The sequence below is a fragment of the Scyliorhinus torazame genome, chromosome 5, assembly GCF_047496885.1.
Source record: "Scyliorhinus torazame isolate Kashiwa2021f chromosome 5, sScyTor2.1, whole genome shotgun sequence".
In the NCBI taxonomy this organism is placed as follows: domain Eukaryota; kingdom Metazoa; phylum Chordata; class Chondrichthyes; order Carcharhiniformes; family Scyliorhinidae; genus Scyliorhinus; species Scyliorhinus torazame.
The window spans coordinates 266,874,304-266,898,440 of NC_092711.1; the positions used below are offsets into that span (position 1 = coordinate 266,874,304).

The 24,137-nt window shown below is 43.0% G+C and overlaps 1 protein-coding gene across 1 annotated transcript in view; it reads left to right on the forward strand.

Annotated features, from left to right (window-relative positions):
- med12 (mediator complex subunit 12) overlaps positions 1–24,137 on the forward strand; it is a 225,697-nt gene that overhangs the window by 21,186 nt on the left and 180,374 nt on the right. The window contains exons 2-6 of the mRNA XM_072505518.1: positions 6,749–6,853; positions 9,027–9,218; positions 18,394–18,553; positions 22,784–22,959; positions 23,621–23,731. Coding sequence (XP_072361619.1) covers positions 6,749–6,853; positions 9,027–9,218; positions 18,394–18,553; positions 22,784–22,959; positions 23,621–23,731 — 744 coding nt within the window. The remainder of the gene's footprint in view (positions 1–6,748; positions 6,854–9,026; positions 9,219–18,393; positions 18,554–22,783; positions 22,960–23,620; positions 23,732–24,137) is intronic.

A 24,137-nucleotide genomic window follows, 5' to 3' on the forward strand; every position in this document is an offset into this window, starting at 1 on the left:
TTATAATACTGCACAGAATTAAAGGTCTGTTCCAGAAACACACATATAGACAAATTCAAAGATGCCAAACAATGCTAGGAATGCGAGCATTAGCAGGTGATTAAATCCTTACAGATCCAGAGATGGGGTAACCCCAGGTTAAAAAGGTGTGAATTGTATCAAGCCAGGACAGTTGGTAGGATTTCGCAGGCCAGATGGTGGGGGATGAATGTAATGCGACATGAATCCCAGGTCCCGGTTGAGGCCGCACTCATTGTGTGCGGAACTTGGCTATAAGTTTCTGCTCGGTGATTCTGCGTTGTCGCGGGTCCTGAAGGCCGCCTTGGAGAACGCTTACCTGGAGATCAGAGGCTGAATGCCCTTGACTGCTGAAGTGTTCCCCGACTGGAAGGGAACATTCCTGCCTGGTGATTGTTGCGCGATGTCCGTTCATTCATTGTCGCAGCGTCTGCATGGTCTCGCCAATGTACCACGCTTCGGGACATCCTTTCCTGCAGCGTATGAGGTAGACAACGTTGGCCGAGTCGCACGAGTATGTACCGCGTACCTGGTGGGTGGTGTTCTCACGTGTAATAGTGGTATCCATGTCGATGATCTGGCACGTCTTGCAGAGATTGCCATGACAGGGTTGTGTGGTGTCGTGGTCACTGTTCTGAAGACTGGGTAGTTTGCTGCAAATTTAATATGCTTAATTGTATATTTGATTTGGTTTAAGTGCTGGGAATCTAACCAATTTAGAATTGAGCTATATGTATAAACTGAAAAGTTTGTAGTCATGAATTGTACATGTTGGAATGTTAACTAGGGTAGAGTGTTAATATTGTACATTAGTATTTTGGCTAGTTTGGTAAAATCAGATAATTTAGATTAATATATTGGATTTATTGTCAACCACAAAATATTAAATTTGGTGCATGTCTTCCTGCAGGTTTGGCATTTTAGTTCTTTGGCCTTAACTCTGGTGTATTCAATATTTGTTTCATTTCTTCTGACCAAAACAAATTCAGTCACCAACCAGCTTTGCTTATGTGAAAATAAAATCAGCACGAAACATAGGCTGACATTGCTGCACAACACTGAGGGTGTGCTGCATTGTTGGAGTACTGTTATTCATTTACAATGTTTAATTCTCTTCCTCTTCTGATGAATATTCAAGATATTATGGCACCATTCAAAGAACAGGGTGTTTGCCTGATGCGCATAGTGGTGAGGTACTGATTATTATAGATCTACTTTGGAAGCAATTTGAAGTAACAAAACATATTATTTTAATTCCCATTTCTCCTATAGCACATTGGTCTCAAAATATTGAGCAAAGTTAGTGATGTGATTGGATGCTTGCTAGTTCTACATCATCTCACCCCCAAATTAAGCCATCTTCCAGTGAATATTTGACTAGACTGTTGGGGCTCTTATTTTACGTTCTAACAAAAGTCAATAGTCCGATTGATTGGAGGTATCAAAATACGATTTTATTGCTAATTATTCACTTAAATACACTTGGTTAAGAACTGAATCAGAACTGTAGAAATGGAATATCGAACGATACATAAAAGGGTTGACCACATGGCAAAAAGCATAAAATATAAAAAATCACTTTAAACACAAACAAACAGATAGATGATTCAAGAAGTCAGGATCAAGACCTTGACCTCGAGGCCCTACTTTTAGGGGAATTCCTAGCTCTGGTTTAATCCCTCATTTACTTTAATTAGTTTATAATTCTCAGATGAGACCTCTCGGTTTGTTCAAAAGGATGTCTGTTACTTAGAAGATGATTTATTAATCAAACATTGGACATTACTTAAGATTGACTGGTGCCTATCAAGACTAGCTCAGCATCTGCAAGCGCAGTCTTAGGACAATTACTGGATATGTTTCTTGTGCTACAACTCGGCTCAGAGACCTTACTGTAACTGATTAGTTGGTACATTCTTATTGCTGAATACACTGGAATACAATAGTTAATTCACCATGTGAAACATTGACTGAAACAATGTCTGGATTCCCACACTCAAGGCACTGGAATATAATGGCTAATTCATTATGTGAAACAATGACTGGATTCTCACAGTCATGACACTTTTAATAATTTTACCTCGCCACTAATTGCATTCAATTAGCACCTAAAACAATGAATACATCAATAAATCAATACTCTATCAAGACCTGGCACATGAATTTCGTCACAGTGAAGCTGTCACTGTGGTACAGCTATACTGAAGCACTATAATTACTGAGAGTAATAGCCACAACGGTGTCCATAATCCTAACATAACTGTTAAGGCAGTTCCCGAGTAATGATCCTTAATTGGTGCTGGCCATAGAATAGCTAGCATGCGTTGTGATTCTGCCTTTTTATAAAATTGAGATTATCCATTTTTTTTTCCAATTAAGGGCCAATTTAGCGTGGCCAATCCACCTAGCCTCAACATCCCCAAAACCCACGCAGGCACATGGAGAATGTGCAAACTCCACATGGACAGTGACCTGGGGCCGGGATTGAACCCGGGCCCTCGACGCCGTGAGGCAGCAGTGCTAACCACTGCACCACCGTGCTGCCCAGTGAATTTGCCTTTTTATGTTTCTTTCTTGCACCAAGAACTGTCACAGACATTGAGCAACCTCTGTTCCCTCATGAAGTACCCCTTATTCAGACACGAACTGCAACTGCCTGTCTTGGCCGGCAGTTTGATCATGGGATTATCACCGAGAAGCCATATGTTGACCCATTTGCAAGTATATTTCAGAAAAGGTTACTTAAAAGTAGTGCTCAGGAAAGAACCATTGACAATTCTACCCACCAAGACCAATTATAGCATCTCTATAATTGATAAACTAACTTTGCACACATTGAGAATCAATCTTAGCCATCAGGGCTTTCCCAAGGAGTTAGTAGTATAGCGAAATAGGCCAACAACTCATTATCGTATTGACACCAAATTGGGAGGAAGCATGAATCCAGTTTTGTCGAGATGCAGTGGAATCCTTTTGTACCTTAATCAGTCTGAAATATAAAATAAATTACAATATATATATATATATGTGTAAAATTATCACTGTTTGACTTTGCAGCCATTTGTCAAAAATGTCTTGTACTCTGGCACATATAGTTTCTTCTTTAGTAATTCTGATCTTCATGGGTGATTTATTATGTCAGATTCACCAACGAACTAAACATTTTTATTAGCCTCAAGATATTTTTGTGAAATCAAGGGCAGAGTAGGAGAGAGGGCAGAGTTCAAGGGAACTCCTGAGTTTTTATAAAGAGTTCAGAGACCAAATCCTTAATCACAATGGCTGGCTAGGGAGTTCCTTTAATATAGCAACATGTCCCAAGATATTTCACAAAAGGAACAGGTCACAGGATGTAATGGCGTCAATATGGAGAGACTATTTCCTCTGGTGGGAAGATCAAGAGACAATTTTCAAATTAGAACCAAGAAATCCAGGAATGAAGTTAGGAAGTGTTTTTCACACATATGAGAATATAAATCTGGAAAGCTCCCTCCCAAGAGGCTGTGGATGTTAAGACAATTGGAACTTAAAAGATTGGGAGAGATTTTTGTTAGTTGAAGGCATCAGGGATGTGAAGCAATAGGTAGGTAAATGGAGTTGAAGTGCAAGTCATCCGTGAGCTATTTGAATGGTGGAGTACGTTTGATGAGCTGGTGTATTCACTGAGAAACTGAGGAAGCATTGAGAGGTAGCGAAAGGTCTGGTTGAGGAATTATGTTTGGAGCAGGCTTTTGTAGGTGTGGGAAGGGAACTTAGAGTGCAGTGGTGTAAATGGCTGATGTCTGTTCCACTAATGGTAGACGGAGGGTTATCTCACAAATTTCCAATTGGAAAAGTCATAGTTATGAAAGAACAATGTTACATTTGTGAAATATCTTCTCTATCCTCGAAATTGCAGTGCTTCCCAGCCAATGATTTTATTTTTGAAGTGCATTTATTTGTTTTGTCAGTAATAAGGCAGCTATTTCCCACAAAGTCTAACAAGCAGATAAGATAAAAATGCAATTAATCTGTTGTAGTGATATTGATTGAGGGACAAATGATGCCATACTCTTCCAGTAGTGCCACAAGATCCTTTATACACTTGGGTTTGTATTCAAAGCTCAGTTTAACATATCATCTGAAAATTTGTACCCTTAAAAATGTAGCAGTCTCTTGGTATTGCACTGATGTGCCAGTGTGGAAAGTATTCTCGAGTTCTGGTGGTGGCAGACCCCTTGACGGAGTTGGTTCCTTGAAGCCTACTGAACCATATTTCAGTGCCTGTCTCCATGTGGGCTAGCTGACTGCAATGTTTTCCCAGGAGAAGTGGCCTGAAATGCAGACAATCGTATAGCTGTGTTTTAATGTGTCCTTGTAACATTTGTAATGACCACCTTGCTGTAATTTGCCCTGAGACAGTTCCCAGTGAGAAGATTTGCTTGGAGATTCTGTAGTCATCCATGCAGAAGACATGGCCAACCTACCTTAAGTTGAATCTTCTTGAGGATAGTCTCCATTGTTGCTACAACAGTGTGTCTTAACCCATATATGGTGGACAAATGCCTGCTTGTTTAAATCAAACAGTATTTATTTGCAATCATATAATGTTATAGTTAAACAATCACACCATCACCATAAGTTATACTACAGAGTACTACAAGTTCATATGAGTCCTTGACTTAACTTCAGAGTGACTAGCAAGTACTAAACAGATATTGGCTTTTATCTGTGTGCTGAATCCTGTAATGCCTTGGTCTGGTCTGTTCCTGGCTCTGGTCTTCCTTCAGTTGGTAGGGTGATGGTCTTCCTCGTGTTGACTGGTGAAGGTCACCGTTGTTCCGTTGCTGCTGCAGAGAATGATTCTGGGGTGATGCAGTACCTTTTAACCTCATTGATTTTGCGCCCTTTTGGGCGAGCCCTGGGATGCTACAAATTAATCGATCAGGGTTCAATCACCCTGCTCGATCAAGTTCAATCAGGGCCTGCCACCTTAATTGAGGGCGTGCATTCACCGACCATGTCTGTAGGTGTCTGGGGCACGTAGGCCCTTCCAAATAAGGAATGCAGGTGCCATTGTGTCTGGTAGATGAGTATGATTGACATGATAGTTCTATTGTCCCTGGGATGGCCAGGAAGTGGCCTTTTTCCTGTGTATTGGAGAGTCTGGGCTGCAGTTTATTCATCAATGTTTATTTCAGCTGCAGCCTGCTTGTCCTTAAACTTGCCAATTCTCCCAGAATCCTATGCAGGACACCATCTTAGATGGCTATTCAGCGACACCATGTTGTTGAGCCCAGCACAATGAAAGGTCTCTTGTGATTTTAACCTGCCATTGAGTTTAAGACGCACATTGACCTTGAGTCTACAGCCTTCTGACATGAGTGAGAGTGCTACCACTGAACCGATCCTACACTAGGCAGCACGGCAGCATTGTGGATAGCACAATTGCTTCACAGCTCCAGGGTCCCAGGTTCGATTCCGGCTTGGGTCACTGTCTGTGCGGAGTCTGCACATCCTCCCTGTGTGTGCGTGGGTTTCCTCCGGGTGCTCCGGTTTCCTCCCACAGTCCAAAGATGTGCAGGTTAGGTGGATTGGCTATGATAAATTGCCCTTAGTGTCCAAAATTGCCCTTCGTGTTGGGTGGGGTTACTGGGTTATGGGGATAGGGTGGAGGTGTTGACCTTGGGTAGGATGCTCTTTCCAAGAGCCGGTGCAGACTCGATGGGCCGAATGGCCTCCTTATGCACTGTAAATTCTATGATTACACATCAACAAATTTGCTGTTCCCTAGTGGGCTCTGTCACAAGCTGCTCCATAAAACCATCTTGTAGACATTCCACAAATTTCTTTTCATGGGATTCACTACCAACCTGATGTTCCCAGTCTATCTGCAAATTGAAGTCTCCCATGATTATTGTAATATTGCCTTTCTTATATGCCTTTTCTATCTCCTGATTTATTTTCTGGCCCACATCCTGACTACTGGGGACCTGTACATAACTCCCATCAGGGTCTTTTGTCCTTTGCTATTCCTCAACTCTACCCACACAGATTCTACAGTGCCTTCCGACCCTATTTGATCTAATTTTCCATACAACTGCACCCTCCCCAAAATATTTAGTTGAAAGCCCTATCTACAGCCGGGTTATCTTGCAGAAAGAAAGCCACACTGGACTCAAGCTAGTAAGTTAGCTGAAGGTGAAAAATGAAAACTCCTTTTGCAAATCACACACGATCCAATCAACAAAAAAATAGTCATAAAATCTTGTGACCAGGTTCAGAAGTGACATTATAGAAAGAAAAGAAAATCTTGTGTTTGTGTAAATATTTTCATGATCACTGGATGTCCCAACATACTATACAACCAACAAAGTGCTTTTGAAGTATGATCACTCTGTAATGTAGACCATTGAGCAAGAGATGAAAAAGTCTGAGAACTGTTTTGGCTCACTTTGAAACCAATCCCAAGTGTCTGAATAATCTCTACTTCTCTGATCTAATTTGAATTTTCTTTTGTGCTCCTAAATTTACACACACAAAAGTTTCATAATTTTACCAAAGTAGTGCAGTATAGCATTTTGAAATGAAATATATAAATTGATTAAATTCATCACTGTTCAGTAAAAAAAATGCTGCTTTCAGGTCAGTTATGTAGATTCTTAGAATATATAAGTTAGTAAAAAGCTTGTGTTTTGTGCATATTTGTTGGCTGTAGCACTCTGCACTTACTCGTCCTTTCTTGTTTCAGGATGAGCTGACAGCCCTGAATGTCAAGCAAGGCTTTAATAATCAACCTGCAGTGTCTGGAGATGAACATGGTAGTGCAAAAAATGTTAATTTTAATCCTGGCAAGGTAAGAGTGTTTATCAAAGTCTGCTGTGAGTAAACCCGACTTTTATTAATGGGCTGTACAATTAAGAATGTATCTATTATAACCGAAAACCTGATTAAGGTGTAAAGTGCTATAACTGAGAACATTTTTTTCTGAATTTGGGGTTAGTAATAGAAAAGTGATATACTATTCTTAATCCTTGGCTCTGTGCTGAAGGGTCTATTGACAAGTGAACGTTAAGGCATTGGAGTGAATGCCTGCACCGAAATGAAGGCTCAGGATACACGAGAGTGGCCAACCCTGTTGCCACTCAGTCATGTAGCGTGGGGCAGGGGTGGTGTGGGATCTTGCCCAATTAGCTGACAAATTTTGTCCATAAAATTATGAGAGGCATGGACAGAGTGGATAGTCAGGAGCTTTTTCCCAGGGTGGAATAGTCAATTACTAGGGGACATAAGTTTATGGTGCGAGGGGCAAAGTTTAGAGATGGACGAGGGAAGTTTTTGTACACAGAGGGTAGCGTGTGCCTGGAACATGCTGCCGGAGGAGGTGGTGGAAGCAGGTACAATAGTGACGTTTAAGGGGCGTCTTGATAAATACATGAATAGAATGGGAATAGAGGGATGGGACCCCTGAAGTGTGGAAGGTTTTCGGTTAGACAGGCAGCATTGTCGGCGCAGGCTTGAGGACCTGTTCATGTGCTGTACTCTTCTTTGTTCTTTGTAATCAAATGGATGATTAAGGAAGTATGCATTAGCATTGCTAGTTTTGAATGTTACAATTTAAAATATAAACAAAAACACGTATAGTGTCTCAAATCCTCATATGCGAAACCGGCTATGTCCGAAAACCAGACATTTTATCTTTCAATTATTATAATTTTTTAATTTTAGAGTACCCAATTATTTTTCTGCAATTAAGGGGCAACTTAGCATGTCCAATTCCCCTACCCTGCACATCTTTTTTGGGTTGAAGGGGTGAGATCCCCACAGACATTTGGAGAAAGTGCAAACCAGACAATTTATAAACTGGCCTGCATGGATTTTAGTTATAATTATTCAAGTAAAATAACAGCTAGATTGACGAGGCACTGAATTGATGCAGTGGTGTACCGACTGCTTATTGGCTTTGGGTGCTTAGCTTTTCCCTTGTCCGGCTTGAATCGCCCAACCCAAAAGTCAGCAAGATGAAAATTCCGACATGGACTCAGTCCAAAGGTTGCTGCTTTTGAGTTCCTGTACAAGCGCTCCAGGGTTAAATGTTCAAGAAAAACATTGTACTTTTAGGGAAAATTTTGCTTTCATAATTAATTTTTTCACTTCATGTTATTTACTGATCAGTAAGATAGTGCAGTCAAAGCTACATCTGATAAACCTACCAAAGTCTTGCGTCTGCACCACAAGAGACGGGGACACCTTCCCCATCAAGATGATCTAACTGACATGTGAAATTTTACAGCAAAGAAGAATTCTTTCTATGATAAGAACTGAACTTTGATTACTTTTATGTTGTACTAGAAATGAGAGCGGTACGGTGGAACAGTGGTGAGCACTGCTGCCTCAGTGCCAGGGACCTGAGTTTGAATCTGGCCTTTGTGATTCTGTGGAGTTTACATGTTCTCTCCTTGCCTGTGTGGGTTTCCTTTGGGTCCTCCCACAGTCCAGAGGTGTGCAGGTTAGGTGAATTGGCTGTGCTAAATTGCCCCTTCGTGCCCAGTTATGAGCAGGTTAGGTTAAGAGGGTGGGGTGGACGGTGGAGTGGGCCTTGGTAAGGTACTCTTTTGGAGGTTTGGTGCAGACTCAGTGGGCTGAATTGTCTCCTTCTGTATTGTGGGGATTCTACAGTTTCTATGGAATGTGATCTACATTTCTAATACTGCAAAGAAAAAACTCCGTATGATCATCCATTTGAAACCATTGGATAGATGTGGCAATGAGCACAATTTTTCGTTGAAGAATGACTCAAAGTGGGGAAGAGCCTAAAGAAGAGCCAGGAAAATAATTTATAAGATTAGAGAAAGGAGATGAGTCAGAGATTCAAATGTAAACTAATTTTAGATTAATAAAACATTTGAAAAAGTTTTTGTGTTTCCTTCCAGACCTTCACAAATACAGCCACTTTGTTACAAATTTACAAATCAGTGAAGTGCTTGCGTTACTGAACCCACTCAAGTCTTTATCAAATTTTGTTGCAGATCAGCTCCTACTTTAGCAGTATAATTGCTGAAAAGTTGCGATGTAACACATTTCCAGATACTGGCAAAAGGAAGCCTCAGGTTAATCAGAAGGACAGCTTCTGGCTTGTCACAGCTCGATCCCAACCTTCAATACATAACTGGTTTACTGATCTATCTGGAACCAAACCATTAACACAACTTGCAAAAAAGGTAAGTTTCTTTTGATGCACTGTTTTTTCCAGACTTAAGTTTATATGGATGTAATTGTCTCATTGTCAATTTTCATTGACCAGCTCCCCCAGTGGTAATAGTTTGAATTGCAGTCCCATAATAATGCTCCGTTTTGCTTTGTCAGGTAGATCATAAGTTGGAACATAGCCAATCCATAGTACCTTTACCTAGCTGCTGATAAAATTCAGATTTGTAAGTGTGACACTAAGCCAATCACTGATGCTTTTTTTCTTTTAACTCCCTTTAGAAATCTATTTTCCTTCATATGCACCAATATAATGATATCTGTAGGCTTCTATTTCAATCAAAGCATTTAATTCAGCAACTTTGTTTGGACTCATTTGATGCTACTGATGGTAAACACACTAAGTTAGCTTAATGTTTTTTAATCACTAGGATCAGATAGGACACGGCCTGTTGAATTTTATCCAAGCATCCTCCAGTGCCTAATCAGCTGGTCTGAAAAGTGTCTGCTTACTATGAACCACAGAGTGCATTTGAGCTGGGAAAAAAACAGACATATTTCGGATTATAGAAATCAGGAAGGATATAGAACTTGTTGGTACGGCAATCATAGAATGATACCACCCAGAAGGAGGCCATTCAACCCACCCTACCTACGCCAACACTTTGGTTCGGTTGTCCATTTAAACTCACTCCACTTACTTTGTCAGACTGTAATTTTATTCCTTTGAATTATTTATCCAGCCTCTTTTGACTATTACTATTGATTCAGCCTCCTCCATCTTTTCATGCATTGCATTCCAGAATACAAAATCGCTGTAGAAAAAAAATCTTCTTATCTGCTCTGGTTCTTGGCCATCGTCTTAAATCCATGCCCTCTGATTGCTGATTCATGTGCCACTGGAAATAGTATCCCTTTGTTTACTCTATTAAATCACTCATGAGTTTGAACACCTCTATCAAATTTCCTCTTCATCTTCATAGTTCTTCAGGCAAACAATCCCAGCTTTTCAGATCTATCCATATAAATGAAGTCCCTTGGAATGGATTACGTTTCTTTTTTGTTTCTTTCATTCGTGCAGAGGATCTGGGTGTCACCGGCTTGGCAAACATTTATTGCCCATCCTTAATGGCCCTTGGACTGAGTGGCTTGCTATGCCATTTCAAGGGCATTTAAGAGTCACCCACATTGCTGTTGTTAGCCGTCCTCCAATTAAGTATTTTTGCACCTGATTGTATTTTGTCTTTTTCCATAACTAAACTAAACCTGATGTGATCCCTGTTCCTTAAATTCCTTCCTACTGAAACATGCTCTGCCTGCCCCACTTTATTTCCTAGATCTAGATCAGGCACTGCTTCCTTCCTCATTGGGTTGGAAATACACTGATCCGAGAAAATTCTCACATTCAAAAAATTCCTCCCCCACTTTGCCCTATTACAATCTATTAGGATAATTGAAGTTACCCCGCTATCAGTACTTTGTCGTTCTGAATTTGCCTGCAAACTACTTCCTCTGTCACATTCTTATTATTTGAAGGTCTCTAATATACACGCTCCAAGGCATCAATGCTCCTCTATTTTGTGCCTATGAATAAAACCAAGTTTATGGGAAAGTAGAATTTGATCGGTATTAAATAACACTTTGTCAGACGCTTGGAGGAAAGGTAATGGAATTTCCATACAGTTGATCTGAGACTGCCAAAGAGGTACCATTACAAAACAGCCTATTTTCTGGCACGGTTCTCTGTCCCTGTCAAGGTTATCTGTCAGTCAGTCAATGATATATTATAAATCTTAATGCCCATGTGCACTTCTTAACGACAAATTGTTAACTTCTTCCTGTACTGCAGAATAACTGTTCTGCCCCAACTAACTGTACTTCCCAAATTGCTCTAAACATTGCTATTTAACTCTGGTTCCTTTACTGTCTATTTGAAATCATGTTTTGACTGCCCTATGGGCTACTTTACTTTTAAACCCCTGCCCTGCTTCCCCTCCTTTTTCCCATGTCTCCTCTTGGGCCTTCTTACCTGTCATGCCATCTTTCTGTTATTTCTTTTTGTGTACTTTGCCTTTTCTAATTCCTATTCACGATTATCATTATTCTTTTGCTATCCTACTCACCATGCTGCATTGTTAGGCTTTCCCCTTGGCTAAACCTATTGCTGTTTTCTGTGGGGCTCTGTATTCTGCAAAGGCTCTATTGAGGCATCAGTCAGCACGACCTTATGAGCAGCAATCCAAAATCGTCTGTCCTCTCCATTTGCCAGCTCTCCACCTCAGATAACCTTGCCAATGTTCTGTCCTGTTACACTCATTCCATTTATTACTACTCCTTAGGGCTATGCCAGTGAATCAACAATCACCGCACCTCTCTGCTAACTTCCTTGCTCTCCATGGCTGTATTGTAGACCATTCTAGTGACGTCATGAACTTGGTTCACAGTGGCAACAATTTTTCTGTCACTGAAGTCTCTCTCTCTCTGTACCACTTTACGCCACTCAAACTGCCACAGTGACAGTTATACCTTGCTTCAACTCATCTCTTCTAGTATATTTCATCTAATCATCTCATCATCTCACTTCTCCTTTAAAATTGTTCTCAGTGGAAATATAAAATCATATAATGTTTACACCATAGCAAGAGGCCATTTGGTCCTCAGCTAGTCCCATTGTCTTATATTTTCCCAATATGGAACTCTTTCCCCCAAAAGACAAGTTCATGTTGTGCCAGTTCAAATTTTCTAAATTGAACTAACAGTTTTTATTGGGTAAAGGATGACGAGGCATAGAGCAAAGATGGAAAATTGGAATTCAGTGATAATATAGCCATGATCTAATTAAATGATGACCGGCTTGAGAGGCTGAATGACCTACATATTCCTGTTCCTAAGTAAAATAGAACAAAAATGGGTGGAAATGCTTAGCAAGTCTCACAGCATTTGTGGCGAGAGAAGCAGAGTTACGATTTCAGGTTGATGACCTTTCCTTTATTTCTATGTTCCTTGTGACCCGCACTTGCTATCCTCCAACTCCACTTCCTCTGCTTGCACAGCTGGGGAAACCTTAACCAACCACCCCTAACCTCTTTTACAATTGCACTTTCATTTAAGTTTCCTGCTTTTGGCCTCCATTCATTAGGGTACTTCTGTTGCAACTGAGCTGCTTAAGTGCTCCTTCACCTCCACATTTAGTGCCGCTGTCTCGAGTAAAATCTCTCTTATTATGATAAATTTATCGTTGCAACCCTATCTTCACTTCAAGTCCAAGGGGTACATATTGAACATCACTGGCAAACAACTAGTTGAATCATTCATCACCAATTTTGGCTGGGCCATATCGTGCATTTGGTCCATACACTATTCTACGGCATCTGCACCTCATTCCTTGATGATCCTGGAAAGCAAATGTGACTCTCAGTTCGCTCCCGTTCCAAAGGCGAGTCATATTGGACAATAAACATTAACTCTTTCTCTCTCCACAGTCGCTGCCCTACTTGCTGAATTTTTCCAGCACTTTGTTTTTATTTCAGAACTCCATCTGCAATATTTTGCCTTTATAACTCCCAGCTCCTTTTCTCCACTAAAACCCATCGTATGACATTCCTATCTACAGCACCATCAGCAACAAATACAAGAAGATCATGGACATCTAAAGTTGCGATGATCTGCTCAGTTGTTGTATCCCTAATTTTGCCTTGTTCACCAGCCAAACCTCTTCCAAGGTGGAGTCTAGTCCTGAACCTATGGCATTTTCAAATTGTATTTCCTAACTCCACCCTTCACCTCTTTGATCTCAGCTTGTCCATGTATGGCACCTTCTATTTTCCCCACCCTATTTACGCTCACCTTCCAACCACCCAACAATGCTTCTTGGGGCCTCATGCTGACCATCTGCCCCTTGTTTTGAATGCACATTATCACCCCTTCCTGAAAAAATCTGGACTTTTTGTCTCTGCAAGCCACCATCCCGTCACTAACCTTCCACTCATTGTTACATATAGTCATAGTTCAATTTGGTTTTTTAAAAAATTATTTTTATTCAGATTTTTATTAAAACAAAAGTTTTTACATAACCATTAACAACATTTAACAAAACAAGGTGAACGTTAACATTATATAAAGAAAGAAAACAAGTTTATTCAACATTCCCCCCCGCCCCCCCCCCCCCCCCCCCCAGAATGCTGCTGCTGACATTTTAATGCTCTCCCAGAAAGTCGAGGAATGGCTGCCACCTCCGAGACAACCCCGTCATGGACTCTCTCAAGGCAAACTTTATTTTCTCCAGACTGCGAAACCCAGCCATGTATCCAACCCGGGTCTCCACACTCGGGGGTTTTGAGTCCCTCCACATTAAAAGGATCCGTCTCTGGGCTACCAGGGAGGCAAAGGCCAAAACCTCGGCCTCTTTCGCTCCCTGAACTCCCGGATCGTCTGACACACCAAAGATCGCTATCTCTGGACTCGGCACCACCCGCATGTTTAAGATCTTGGACATTGCCTTAGCGAATCCCTGCCAGAATCCTTTGAGAGCCGGACATGCCCAGAACATATGGACATGGTTTGCTGGGCTTCCCGCACATCTCACACATCTATCCTCAACCCCAAAGAACTTGCTCATTCTCGCTTCCGTCATGTGTGCCCGGTGGACCACCTTAAAATGGATTAAGCTAAACCTGGCACATGATGAAGAGGCGTTCACCCTGTTTAGGGCATCCGCCCACAGGCCCGCATCCAGCTCCCCGCCTAGCTCCTCCTCCCACCTGCACTTAAGTTCCACCACTGGGGCTTCCTCCGCCTCCTGTAGTTCTTGGTAGATGTCCGATACATTCCCCTCCCCTACCCAGGTGCCGGAGACCACCCTATCCTGTGTCCTATGTGGGGGTAGTAACGGAAATGTTGCCACCTGTTTTTTTAGAAAGGAGCGTACCTGAAGGTATCTGAAGGCATTCCCAGGGGGCAGATTAAATTTCTCCTCCAGCGCTTTCAAGCTGGGAAAAGTCCCGTCTACGAACAGGTCCCCCATCCTTTTAATACCTGCCCTATGCCAGATTTGAAACCCTCCCGTCTATCTTGCCCGGGACAAATCTGTGATTGTTGCGTATCGGGGTCCAAACTGAGGCTCCCTCCACCTCCCTATGTCTTCTCCACTGACCCCAGATCCTTAGTGCCGCCGCCACCACCGGACTTGAGGAGTAGCGCACCGGCGAGAACGGCAGAGGTGCTGTTACGAGTGCCCCTAAGCTTGTGCCCTTGCATGAGGCCACCTCTAACCGCTCCCACGTCGACCCCTCCCACAATGCCAATTTCCTAATCATGGCTATATTAGCCGCCCAGTAGTAGCTGCAAAAATTCTGCAGCGCTAGCCCACCACCACCCCGCCCCCGACTGCACTCTAGATACAGTCTCTGTATTCGCGGGGTCTTATTTGCCCATACAAATCCCAAAACGACCTTGTTCACCCGCTTGAAGAAGGACTTAGGGATGAAGATGGGAAGGCACTGGAAGACAAACAAAAATCTGGGGAGGGCCGTCATCTTAACGGTCTGCACCCTCCCCGCTAGAGAAATCGGGGGAGCATGTCCCACCTTTTAAAGTCCCCCTATATCTGTTCTACCAGCCGGGATAGGTTAAGCTTGTGCAGGTTCTTTGAAGCCCGCAGCGCTATGGCCAACGGCTCTATTGCAAGGGCGAATAGTAACGGGGGGAGGGGGCATCCCTGCCCCGTCCCTCAGTGAAGCCTAAGGTACTCCAACCTCACCCTGTTCGTGCATACACTTGCTACGGGGGCCTGATATAGTAGTTGGACCCACCCTATGAACCCCTCACCGAATCCAAACCTTCTCAGCGTTTCTCACAGGTACTCCCATTCCACCCGGTCAAAGGCTTTCTCTGCACCCATCGCAGCCACTATTTCTGCCTCCCCTCCTTCTGAGGGCATCATAATAATGTTTAGGAGCCTCTGTACATTGGAGTTCAATTGCCTGCCCTTAACGAAGCCTGTCTGATCCTCCCCTATCACCCCTGGGACACAGTCCTCTATTCTAGCGGCCAAAATCTTGGCCAACAATTTGGCATCTACGTTCAAGAGCGATATCGGCCTGTAGGACCCACATTGTAGCGGACCTTTCTCCCGTTTGAGAATGAGAGAGATCGAGGCCTGTGACATTGTTACGGGGAGGGTCCCTCTCTCTTTAGCCTCGTTAAAGGTCCTTGGCAGGAGTGGACTCAACAGTTCTGAAAATTTCTTGTAGAATTCTACAGGATAGCCGTCCGACCCCGGAGCCTTGCCCAACTGCATACTCCCTAGGCCCTTGACAATCTCCTCCAACTCTATCGGGGCCCCCTGTCCCTCCACCAGATCCTCTTCCACCTTTGAAAACCTCAATTGGTCCATGAATTGGTTCATCCCTTCCCCTCCCGCCAGGGGTTCTGACTCATACAGTTTACCATAAAACACCTTAAAGACTTTGTTCACCTCCTCTGGGTTACCTTCCTTATCCCTAACACCCCTGGCCTCCTCTCTCCTACGAAGTTTGTGCGCCAGCATTCTACTCGCTTTCTCCCCATACTCATAGACTGCCCCTTTAAACCTTCCTCAGCTGTGCTACCGCTTTCCCTGTGGTCAGCAGATCAAACTCCGCCTGCAGTCTCCGGCACTCCTTCAGTAGCCCCGTCTCGGGGGTCTCCGCGTAGCTCCTGTCTATTCTGAGTATCTACTCAACTAGCCTCTCTCTCTCCGCTCTTTCTTTCTTCTCCCAATGGGATCTGATAGAAATTAACTCCCCTCTAATAACTGCCTTCAGAGCCTCCCAAACCGTAGTCGCTGTTACCTCTCCCGTGTCGTTTGTTTCCAAGTAGTTTTGGATGTTCCTATTTATCCGCCCACAAACCTCGTCATCCGCTAACAGCCCCAGATCTAACCTCCAGAGTGGGCGCAGCCCTCTCTCTTCACCAAGTTGCAAGTCCACCCAGTGGATGGTCAGAGACTGCAATGGCCGAGTATTCCGTCCCCTCCACCCTTGGGATTAATGCCCTGCTCACAACAAAAAATTCCATACGAGAATAAACTTTGTGGACGTGGGAGAAAAAAGAGAACTCCCTCGCCCTCGACCAAGCGAACCTCCATGGGTCTATGCCCCCCCACCTGTTCCATGAAATCCCTCAGTTCCTTAGCCGCTGCCGGTCGCTTTCCTGACCTAGACTTTGACCGGTCCAATACCGGGTCAATGACTGTTATGAAGTCACCCTCCCATGATCAAATTATGTGAGTCTAAGTCCGGAATTTTACCCAGCATGCGTCTCATGAATTCCCCGTCATCCCAATTTGGGGCGTAGACGTTCGCTAGCACCACCCGAGTCCCCTGCAGCTTCCCACTCACCATTATGTACCTGCCCCCTTTATCAGCCACAATACTCCCTGACTCGAATGCCACCTGTTTACTGACCAGAATTGCTAGCCCTCTAGTGTTTTAATCCAGCCCTGAATGGAACACCTGACCCACCCACCCCTTTCTCAATCTTGTTTGATCTGCGAGTTTTAGATGCGTCTCCTGTAGCATGGCTGCGTCTGCCTTTAACCCCTTTAGGTGCAAGAACACGCGAGCCCTCTTGACCGGTCCATTCAGACTCCTCACATTCCACGTGATCAGCCTGGATGGGGGGTTAACACTAACTCTCCCCCCATTATGCTTCCGTGAGTCAGCTGACCCCGGACGCTCCCGCCTCTGACTCCGATCATCCTGTTGCCTCGTTATTCAGGCCCCTCACTTCTTATGAAAAGCCCAATTTAACCGCCTTTACAGCCCCCAAAGAATATTTTTTTCCCCCCTCCCCAGTGAAACAAGAAACAAACCCTGGGCGCTAACCCAGCCCCACAAAAGAAACAGCTCCAGATGCCTGAAGAGCAGCCCTAAGTATAGGGCCCCTCTCCCCCCTCTGCGGCTGAACTCCGCAAAAGCAGGGAGCATGGCCAGAGAAACAGGGAACAAAAAAGGGAAACAACATAACATAGCTCCCTCCAACCACCTCCCCAGCCCCCTCAAACAATTAACATTACTCCCAATCTTCTGTTAGGACAGCATCATGTTACACATCCTCACTCGAGCGTTTCATCAAAGTGTGGCTGTCCTTTAGCTCGAGTCCAACTTTTCCTGTTTGATAAATGTCCACGCCTCGTCCATTGTATCAAAGTAGTGGTGCCTGTCTTAATACGTGACCCAAAGCCTCGCCGGATGCAGCAGCACGAACTTCACCCCTTTGTTGTGGAGGGCCGTCTTAGCACGATTGAATCCTGCGCGCCTCTTGGCCAGTTCTGCTCCCAGGTCCTGGTATATGCGAATTACGCTGTCCTCCCACCTGCTGCTCCGCTCCTTTTTGGCCCATCGCAAGACACGTTCCTTGTCTGAGAAGTGGTGAAATCGTACCACAGTAGCCCTCGGCGGTTCGTTAGTCTTGGGCTTCCTTGCGAGGACTCTGTGCCCCGTCCAGTTCCAGAGGCCGAGGAAATGCCCCCGTTCCCATCAGAGTCCCCAGCAACATGGTCACAAATGCACTCGCATCCCACCCCTCCGCACCCTCAGTGACGCCCAGAATTCGCAGGTTTTGTCTCCTGGACCTGTTTCCAAGGTCTTCCAATCTCTCCTGCCACCTGTTATGCAAGGCATCGTGCGCCTCCACCCTGACGGCCAGACCAAGTATTTCATCTTTGTTATCCAAGACCTTTTTATCGAACTCCTTGATCGCCTTCTCCTGCATCTTCTGGATCTCAACCATCTTCTCCATTGAGGCCTTCATCGGGGCCAGCATCTCCGTTTTTAGGTCTGCAAAACAGCTTCTGAGGAACTCCTGTCGTTCCCGCGACTATTGGGCTCACGCTGCCTGATCCGAGCCGGCCGCCATTTTGTGTTCCCGCACCCGTTCCACCCGCTTCTCAGCACTCACTTGCTTTGCCGCTCTGCTCCTGGTCCCCTCCATAAACCGATGCGGGGAACCTTGCCAGCATTTCTTGCCCCGCCGAATTTACCGAGGAGGAGCCGCTGAAACTACTAAAAAGGGCCCGCGGTGGGAGCAGCCAAATTCGCGACTTACCCTCGCATGGCCGCCACCGGAAGCCCATATTTCAATTTGTTAAGAGAACTTATGCTGAATTAAGGATTTACCTAACTTTTCAACCTTTTGTTTTGTCACCAGGTGCCTATATTTAGTAAAAAGGAAGAAGTATTTGGATACCTAGCCAAGTACTTAGTACCAGTAATGAGAGCTGCTTGGCTGATAAAAATGACATGTGCCTATTATGCTGCTATCACCGAAACAAAGATGAAGAAACGTCACGTCATAGACCCATGTATAGGTAGGGTTAACAAAAAAAGTTCCTTTTTGATGTCGGTTTACAATGTGAATAAACATGTTTGATAGGCTGGATTCTGCATTTCATATCCTGAATATAGTTTTGTTGTTCAGAGCTTTTGAAGAAATAATTGATTTAATTTCACTTTAAAGGTTCAACATGGTGGAGATGTTCGTTAAACTGTAAATTAGCAGTATTCATGAAGACCCGCCTTCTGAAACTTGCCCCTCACCTTAGGTATGGTGAGCCTCAGGTTAGCTCACCCCCTCAAAGGAGAAAGCAGCCTCTGGTCATCTGGGACTATGGCAACTTTACCTTACCTTAAATTAGCAGTTCACAGGGGAAGTACATTTTCTTTACTGTGATTTATTTCCTCCGCTCCTCTCCTGAGGGCATCATCATCTTTCTGAGGTATAATCTCTTTTTGTACCTTGTTTGAGTGGCCATTATCCGCAATGAGTGTCCATGCACACTTCACTTCTAATTATTTGTTTACTTTCCAGGTTAGTTGTGCCGCCCATTTGACCTTTCTGACCTCTATAGCTCAAGAAATCATAACTATTGAGGGAATTACATGGGGAAAGATATTTTGATTATGGATTTTCACAATCCAAGTTCAAAAAAAGTTACTATAGATTATGGTGTCTTAAGTCGACCGTTGCAGCCTCCAGAAATTCTTCCTAAAATGGGGATCGACATATGTTGAGTATGAAATGTGAACTGCCACTGTGGACCGTTGTTATATCGAAATATGTGACATGGTTTATTGAATAAATTAATTACACAATGATACCTTCAACCACAATCAAAGCATTTTAAGACTGTCAAATTCACTCTCTTTGGCATCTGATGCAAAGAGTTCATCAAATTAATTCTGAGTCACTTTGGCTATGACATCGTTATAAGGATCCCGTTCTGGATCAGATGTGGCATTGCTTTCAGAATCAATCTTCCACAGCAAATCCACATCCTCTCCATTCATTGAGTTGGATATTCTGCACTTTTGAACGATCTGATGACACTTGATGCACTAATGGGCCTTAACTCGAGCTCCCCAGTGTTAGATTTGGTGGATACCCCAAAGATGGGCTGGGGAATATCTCTTAGGTTCACAGATAGGGTTTGCACAGCAATTGCCCAGAAGTGCAAACTTTTTTCGGACAATTGCTCTGTGCTACGAACATCCGAAAATGCAATTTAAATCACAATTTGGATGGTTCTGCCAGGATAACACTGATAGTTACCCAGAAAATATTAGAAGCACTAACACCTTTTCTTTCTTCTGGGTAACTATTGTAAATCCCCCAAAGTATTTTTCATCACCTTGATCTCCCTCCTCCTCCCCCTTCTCTCTCTCTCTCTCTCTCTCTCTCTCTCTCTCTCTCTCTCTCTCTCTCTCTCTCTCCCCCCCCCCCCCCCCCACCACCACCACCACCACCACCACCACCACCACCACCACCACCACCACCACCACCACCACCACCACCACCACCTTTCGATTGCACTCGTGGGCCTGAACCAAGCCGACCCACCTGATTTGACCCGACCAACCCCTGACCTTGGATCCATCAACCTCTGACTCCTGTTATTTTTCCGCAGCCACCCCTTGATCTCATCAATTACATGGGATCTGGGCATGTCCCACATAAATAAGCTGCATTCTTTACATAGTAAGAAGCCTTACAACACCAGGTTAAAGTCCAACAGGTTTGTTTCGAGTCACTAGCTTTCGGAGCACTGCTCCTTCCAGTCCAACGCCGGCATCTCCACAGCATGACTTCTTTACATAGGTCAACAGACTACATAGTCCACATGTTGTTGATCCATAACTTCACTCCATCCTCATCCACCCAACAATTGTCATTGATATGCACAAAAAACTCCAACGGGAACTTAATGCTTGGCATGATCTTACATTTGGAAATTACCATAGGCTGTAATTTTGTTCTGTCGGCCATGCAGGCTCGTGCCGACAGGAAATTTTCTGCTCACGTCCAGTCGTTTTCACTAGAACTATTTTCAAACTTTTCTACTCCACAGTTTGGGTTCTGGGCATATTGACATTTCTGGGTGTTTCATCCACGTTGCTGATGTGACTTAAAGGGTACTTGTGTTTTTACCAATGTGTTATGATGAATTGCTGGAAATTTGTAATCTTGGCATTGAGGTCTTTTGGTTGTCTCGAAGCTATTACACCTGTTGGCTTACAATCTTTGCTGGACTTGGTTTGATTTGACCCACTTAAGCACATATCTGCTCATTGCATTCGACCAATTGTTGAGGACCCATTTCAGTCCATTCTTCTCGAGATCAGACCAGTGGCTGGCCCTGTTCTTGTGGCATACTAGGTCTTGGTCACCTTCTTTCGGGCAAATTCCTTCTTCCATTCTTGCCCTTGTTTTTCACTAACACCAAATTCCCTCACAGTACAGCTATTTGACAAGTTAGCAAAACCTCATCAGCTTGAAAGCAGCTTCGTACTTAATTTGTTTTGCTGGAGGATCCATTGCTGTTCATAACTCGCGATACCATGAATGATTTGCTCTATGTGGATGTGTCTTAAACTCACGTGCATTTTTCCGTGACTCAGCCCATATCCCTGCCTTGATCCAATGTGCCAACTAAATGTACAATTTTAAAAAGCACTTTTGAGGTTAAAAATTGAGGCTAACTAATGTGAGTATAGCATTTCATCACTGAAAAGGGATGTCGACCTTTTGCTGAGTATGTGCAAAATAATGATTTTTGGTGGTGAAACTATGGGGTTGTCTTGTACGCCAGGCTGCTGTGTACACCATGATCTACTGTGTTGCCACTGTCGAGCCTTCTACCATGCAAATGACTGCTTGAGTGGCTCAAAGCATGACATGGCTGGGGCAAACCGTAATGTTCTCAACATAGCATCTTGAGACTGCTGTACTTTGCTTTATTTTTAAGAAAATATTTACTTTTCCTTCTCCATATCAAATAGAGCTGTGAAGGTAGGCACGGTGGCACAGTGGTTAGCACTGCTGTCTCATAGCGCCAGGGACCTGGGTTCAATTCCGACCTCGGGTGACTGTGTGGAGTTTGCACTTTCTCCCCGTGTCTGCGTGGGTTCCCCCCAAGTTCTCCGATTTCCTCACACAGTCCAAAGATGTGCAGGTTAGTTGAATTGGCCATGCTAAAAATGCCTCTTAGTGTCCAAAGGTTAGGGGGGTTACAGGAATAGGGCGGGGGAGTGGACCTAAGTAAGATGCTCTTTCAAACAGTCATTGCAGACTTGAAGGGCTAAATGTCCTCCTTCTGTACTGTAGGAGTTCTATGATTCTATGTGGCTTGCTGCCTGGTGTAGTTGCTGTCTGTGGGAAAGGATTGAATTCTTCCTGATTCTGAAAGCCAAACCTCCCTTTTAAAACTCCTTCAGAAATCCAGCGTCATTTATACGTTTTAAATATGAAAATGATAATGTTTGCAGTAAAATATGAGCTTTTAAACAAAGGAATGCTTTTCAGTTTGTTATTAAATGGCTATCTGAGCTTAAATCCTTGAACTGAACTTTAAGATGGGAGTGCAATGCTTTATTCTAGTTGAGATTTCTTCATCAGAATTTTTTTTTTGAAGCATCAAGAAATAAAGAATAAAATGTATTTGTTTAGCAGTTGTCCAGTGTGCAGAGTACAATTCACTGCTGAATGGTTGGTGCATTTTGTCTCTTTAAAAACATCTGTTTGTATGTGTGAACTTATGCACATAAAAATCATAGGTTACTCAGTGGAGATGGGCTATTTTCTAAGCTTCTTGTTAGGTTTTCATATCTATTGTTGTCATTCCAAAAATGTTTGATGGAAGTTTTTTGTGTCATGATCAGTTATGTAACAGAATATCATGAATTATTTTGCAACAGTCCTTCCTCCAGATCCACACGACAGCTGTAGCTCTGGAGTGTGTGTTGACAATTCTATAATTGCAATTGGTGTACTTATTTGAAAAAACACTTTGGGACCCAAAAAATAAAAATTACATGCTTCTGCCAATGTTTTAAAAGTATAAATTGAGAAACAAGATTAGGCTGGAGGTAACTGAGTTTTCCTCCTTCCTCTGGGTAGGCCACTACTATTTGTTGTCATGTCAAGGCACAGTGCATGGATAGGTGAATATTCTACCTCTTTGGGACACAATTCTATTACTGAGTTTAAATATATGTTGGTCGAAGAAATGCCTAAATACAGGGTACTTAATTTCCTCCCATAGAGTGGACTCAAATCATCACAAAGTACCTTTGGGAACAGCTGCAGAAGATCGCTGAGTCATATCGACTGATGTCTACGCAGAATTGTGGGACACCAGTACAGCCCACAGTGCCTGAAGTGGAGCACGCCATGAAACAATGGGAATATAATGAAAAATTGGCTCTTTATATGTTTCAGGTAATGTGCAAACTTTGTATATGTATAAGTAAAGTCAGTGAGAGAACTGTATAAATTTATTTTGGCGGGACAGCAGTACTAATTGGAAACGAGAATGGTCTAAGTTTTGGTAATTAGATTTATGTTTATTTATATGATATAATGAAAGACTTCCTTCTATTTCAGAGGTCATGAAGTTCAAATCCGACCAAAGAAGTTGTGTTATTGAATTCAATTAAGTCTTGAAATTTAAAGGTTAGCTCCAAGAAAAAAATTGCAATGACAATTACCAAATTGACATTAAAACTGAACTTATTCACTCATGTTCTTCAGGATAAGGAACTGGCCATCACCATTTGGTTTGGCCTATATTTATATGTAACTCTAGTCCACAGAATGGATGATTCATCATGCCTTTTTAAAAGCATTAGCAAACCACTCAAGTCATTTTGGGAAGGTACGGATTAGCAATGAATACAGATTTTCTACCAGTGCCCGCATTCCCAATTGTTTTTTTTAAAAAAGAAGCTGATCATATGCTGCAGTCCTGGGGAGGCCCTTAATTTCACAATCTTTTGACTTTGATACTAGTTCTGCTAAATGAAGCAAGCTGACTTTGTTTATAAATATAAAATGAAAAATATTTCTTTATATACCCCTGATTATTTCATTTTGGCTACAGGATGGAATGCTGGACAGACACGAGTTCCTGACCTGGGTTCTTGAATGCTTTGAGAAGATCAGGCCAGGGGAGGATGAACTTCTTAAGTTGTTGCTCCCACTGATGTTACAGGTGAGTAAATTCCTGTATGTATTTGCTGCAGAAAGCAATTAGAGCTTATTATTTATTAAAATAAATTCAAATAACTTTGTCATACATACAAAGCTGAAATATAAAGCTTTTATTTCTCTACAAGGGTTAAAACGTGCTATCACAAGGCTTATTCAATTTCTAGCTGCCATCATACCACCGGAAATTGATATTTAACCCAATGTGTTCTGAAATTGTATCAGTACATTTTCTTGCGTAATGCTCCTAATTTATATCTCAAATCGGTTAATAACCAGGATTGCACAGATCGAAACAGAAGACAAAATCTATAATTATATGATCGGGTCTTCCATAATTCAACAATTGCAGCATGAAAATTTTAAGCACCCAACATTAGACTGAAATCGCAATGACAATGCTATTAATA